This window comes from Bombus terrestris, chromosome 2 (assembly GCF_910591885.1).
Source record: "Bombus terrestris chromosome 2, iyBomTerr1.2, whole genome shotgun sequence".
NCBI lineage: Eukaryota > Metazoa > Arthropoda > Insecta > Hymenoptera > Apidae > Bombus > Bombus terrestris.
This window is the reverse complement of record NC_063270.1, coordinates 19216624-19220313: the sequence shown is the minus strand read 5'-3', so window position 1 is coordinate 19220313 and position 3690 is coordinate 19216624. Positions and strand designations below refer to the sequence as shown.

At 36.2% G+C, this 3690-nt stretch overlaps 1 protein-coding gene across 2 annotated transcripts; it reads right to left on the bottom strand.

The window, feature by feature from the left end:
* Positions 1-1557: 1557 nt before the first annotated feature.
* On the bottom strand, positions 1558-3690 carry LOC100647411 (60S ribosomal protein L11). 2 transcript variants are annotated; one of them, XR_007225783.1, is made up of 3 exons: positions 3276-3641; positions 3162-3207; positions 1558-2926 (listed from the first exon to the last, which is right to left on the bottom strand). XR_007225783.1 is itself a non-coding variant. In XM_048410247.1 (3 exons), exons 1-3 carry the CDS (start codon positions 3659-3661, stop codon positions 2681-2683), a joined length of 327 nt encoding a protein of 108 aa, XP_048266204.1. In that variant the 5' UTR covers positions 3662-3690; the 3' UTR covers positions 1558-2680. The 2 variants fall into 2 exon arrangements, 1 of the variants encoding a protein (XP_048266204.1); XM_048410247.1 differs by having other exon boundaries at positions 3627-3690.

Genomic DNA, 3690 nt, shown 5'->3' with positions numbered 1-3690 from the left:
CTCGAGGCGACAATCAGTCGCCGAACGTAGCCGCGGTCAAAGGGATGAACGTTTTATCTAACAAAGGCACAGAGTAACTCTATTCCTCTCCTTAAAAGAAATAGTCGTAGCGACACGTGGCAGTAAATACTTCAATAGTTTCTATCCCGCGGCCCGCCACACGCAGATTTCGTCCTCCGAGTAAGATGATCGCCGGGTGTCGGCATGCCTTTGTGGCGTATGTTTAGCTAACGTGAGGACCCGCTATAGATCTTAAGATTTAGTCAAGCGAAGTCCGTCAAATAGACTTTGTTGCAACTACGGGAAGATAGGAGAAACCTATCCTCCACGAGCGTTGCCCCCCGTCAACAACCTCCCCTCAAGGGCGGCCAGCATCTCTTTCAAAACGCCGATATGGAGATCGACCAATTAGCAATAGCGCTAATTTCCCTCACCTTTGGAACGAAAGCTTTCTTTGACGAATCCGAGGATCTCATGTCCTTAGACCCACCCATTATAGTTTTCCTCGACGGCATCGTCGAGACGGAGAGTCACTCTCCGGTACGATCTCGACGACGATTCAAGTAACTCTCGGATACGTAGTGATTGCCCCACGCATTAACATTGAGTACAACTTAGACGCTAAAGAAGCGTAGAGTTCGTCATCCCGTTGACCGTGGATTCGTTATTGAGCCTAGGATCATTGTCATTAGCTTCTCGAGTATCAATTTATCGCGATTACTTGTCCAATTCCAACATGGTCATGTTTGCACTAGTAAATATCTCCTCTATTGCATAGTGATCACGTCTAGTGTCAATAGGAATTCGTTTACGCCCTTAACCCTAACTCTAATCGTAACGCCAACCCGACATGTATAATATATTACTTCTTCCCAGCTATAATAGTCATACTTCTGTTGAAACCATTTCATTGCATCTTCTTTGATAATTCTATGTTGGAAACCGACTTTCCCAGTTTTCCTCCTCCTCTGAGCTACATTGTAACTTTAACAGAAGGAAATATTGCAAACTGTATATAAAAGAAAATTTATTTGATTATACTGTAGTATAGCTTGATTTAATTTTTACAGTTCCAATATACACAAGCTATTGTATCATTTATATTAACTAAAATAAATCTATGCATATAGATTGTAAATAAAGGTAATGGCATAAAAAAAATCTGTTAACTTATTCAAAACTAATAATTCAGGCATTAAGGCATTCAGTTATGATACCTCTCAAGATCTGAAGATCAAGGGCTGAATGTCTAAGTCATCTACAGAGATTTATACCCTCTATTAAATTTTTGATTAGGAAAAAAAGGAAAAAAGGAAAGGTCATTTTGTTAGACAGATGTATTATAAAATAAAGTGTCTACAGCATCAGATAGTTCTTAGTTCTAAAATTAAGTAAAAGGATAATGAACTTTCGCGAGGAGACGCCATCTCGAAGAAGCGCGCCAACGGGAATCGTAAATTCCCGTTACGATTTGAATAATCGACGCCACGAATCGTTCGTTCGATCCCTTATTTCGGTTAAGATGATAAGGGTGGTTGAATGAATATAACGCTGATATTAACAGGTTAATATATATTTTCAAAGATCCAACAACTTCAATGTGATACAATGTTACGTATGTGGAATGACAAACTACGAATGAGTACGACCTAAGACTCGTTTCGTGTTGGCAACTGTGGTGATGTATCTTCTGTCGATTGACTGTCTTCGACTTGGCAATCCTGCTTACTTGACTTCTGACTCCTGCTGTCCCTTGAACTGTGTTTTACATCGAGCTGGTTTTAACTGTTACTTGAATATTACTGTGAAACAAGTCTAGATAGCAAGTATAGAGATGAAGTCTAGAGCACAAGTGACTGATCTGTAGTTCAGAGAACAAGTGAAGTTCGTTCGTGTGTGATTACGGAGGAAAGCTCGGAGTGGGTGTCTTTGTTGTATGAAGAAAGCGGATTCGTTGCTCACACTTTTCGTTAGGAAAGTGAGGGTAACGATCCGCGATGCCTATTGGTTATGACCAACCAAATAGGAATGAGGATAGGAGGAAGAAGCCTCCTACCAACGTGGCTCATGGGCGACATTGTTTATGGGAAAAACCTGCTTTTCCGTTAGACAAATACCCGCTTTCTCCGTAATTTGTAAGAACGTGCAATAAACCTAAAGACTGTTCTAAGGACCAGCCATAAACCGAAAATACTTGCAGAATTAAAGGTTCCTGCAAGCTAATAAGATTCAGTTTATGGCGGGGCCTTAAGTTTATTGAGGGTCCATCATCTCATGCGACGTAACAGATAAGCATTCTGCAATTTAAACTCTTAATTTATCAAAATAGAATTATAACAACAATGTTAATATTCAAATAAATATGAATATAAACTGTAGCTTCGTTCAAGTAACACACCCAGTATTATAAGCGGGCATCAGTTGCAAATACGAAATCTATATTCTAGCACATATTGTATAAATATAGATACAACTTGAATATAGTAGTAACTATTATGCCAGATGTGAATATATTGATTTATTATAGAATATCAAATGGTAATAAATCAACCTGGTTGTTCAAGTACAATATAGAAATCCAAGCCATAAATACCAATGCTGGGGTCATATTTAATTCCTAAGTCAATGTGTACTCGAACACCAAAACCGAAGTTTCCAGTGCCAGAGAAATTTTCTTTCCTCAATTCATATTCCCGTATCTTTGTAAAAGGAAAAGCAAAATTGAACGCTTAAAAAGAAATTGAATGTAAAACATTTCTATCAGTGATAGAATTGCCTTCGATCCACATTTAAGAATTTCCTCTGCTTTAGCACCTCCTACCATACGATTTACTACAGTTTTTTCATTACGGCGAATGTCAAATGAACGCACAGTGTATCTTGCTTTAGAAAAAACAGGTTGATGTCCAGTTAATTGTTCCAGCACCTACAAAAATTTGAAAAATCTTAACAGAAATGAAAAATTTGTTCCTTAATTTGAAAATCGTTATTTATATTAATCTATATTTAATTACAAAAAAGATTAATTTTTAAGAAACCAATTTTTATTATTAGAGATATAGAAACATATATATATATATGATTATAATGTAGTAAAAGAACACGAAAAAGTTAAAACAATTTGAAATGAACAAAATACAAATAACAACTATAATTCGTACCTTTGCAGCAAGAGTGAGTCTATCACCAGATTCATCGACACAGATCCTGTAAAAAGGTTTGTCAATACGCTTCATTTAAATGAAAACCGCTCATTTTAAATACTGTATACAAACGTAAAAAATATTCGAAATATTGACTTGTTTTATAACAATAAATTATGATATCAAGATGTTTAATCTATTCGTATTAATTTCTTGAACTAGTATTATAAGCAACTATTCTATAAGTCTTATAAACATCATGAAACAAATTTAGGTTATACTCGCGAACATGCTGATAAACCTCGCCTAACTGTCATATATAAAACTTTAAAAATTATGGTATTAATGAAAAAGAAATTGATCAATGTTAAATTAGTAAAGATGATTTCTTTGTGATATATAAACAATCTTCCTTTTAGCCATGATGTCTTTGACATTTAAAAATTATAAAGTTTATTTCCAAAACGACGACTCCACGCTCACCGCCATGATGAAGAGAAAAGAACGGAACTACGCATGCGCACAAATCACGATGCATTCTGGTGAG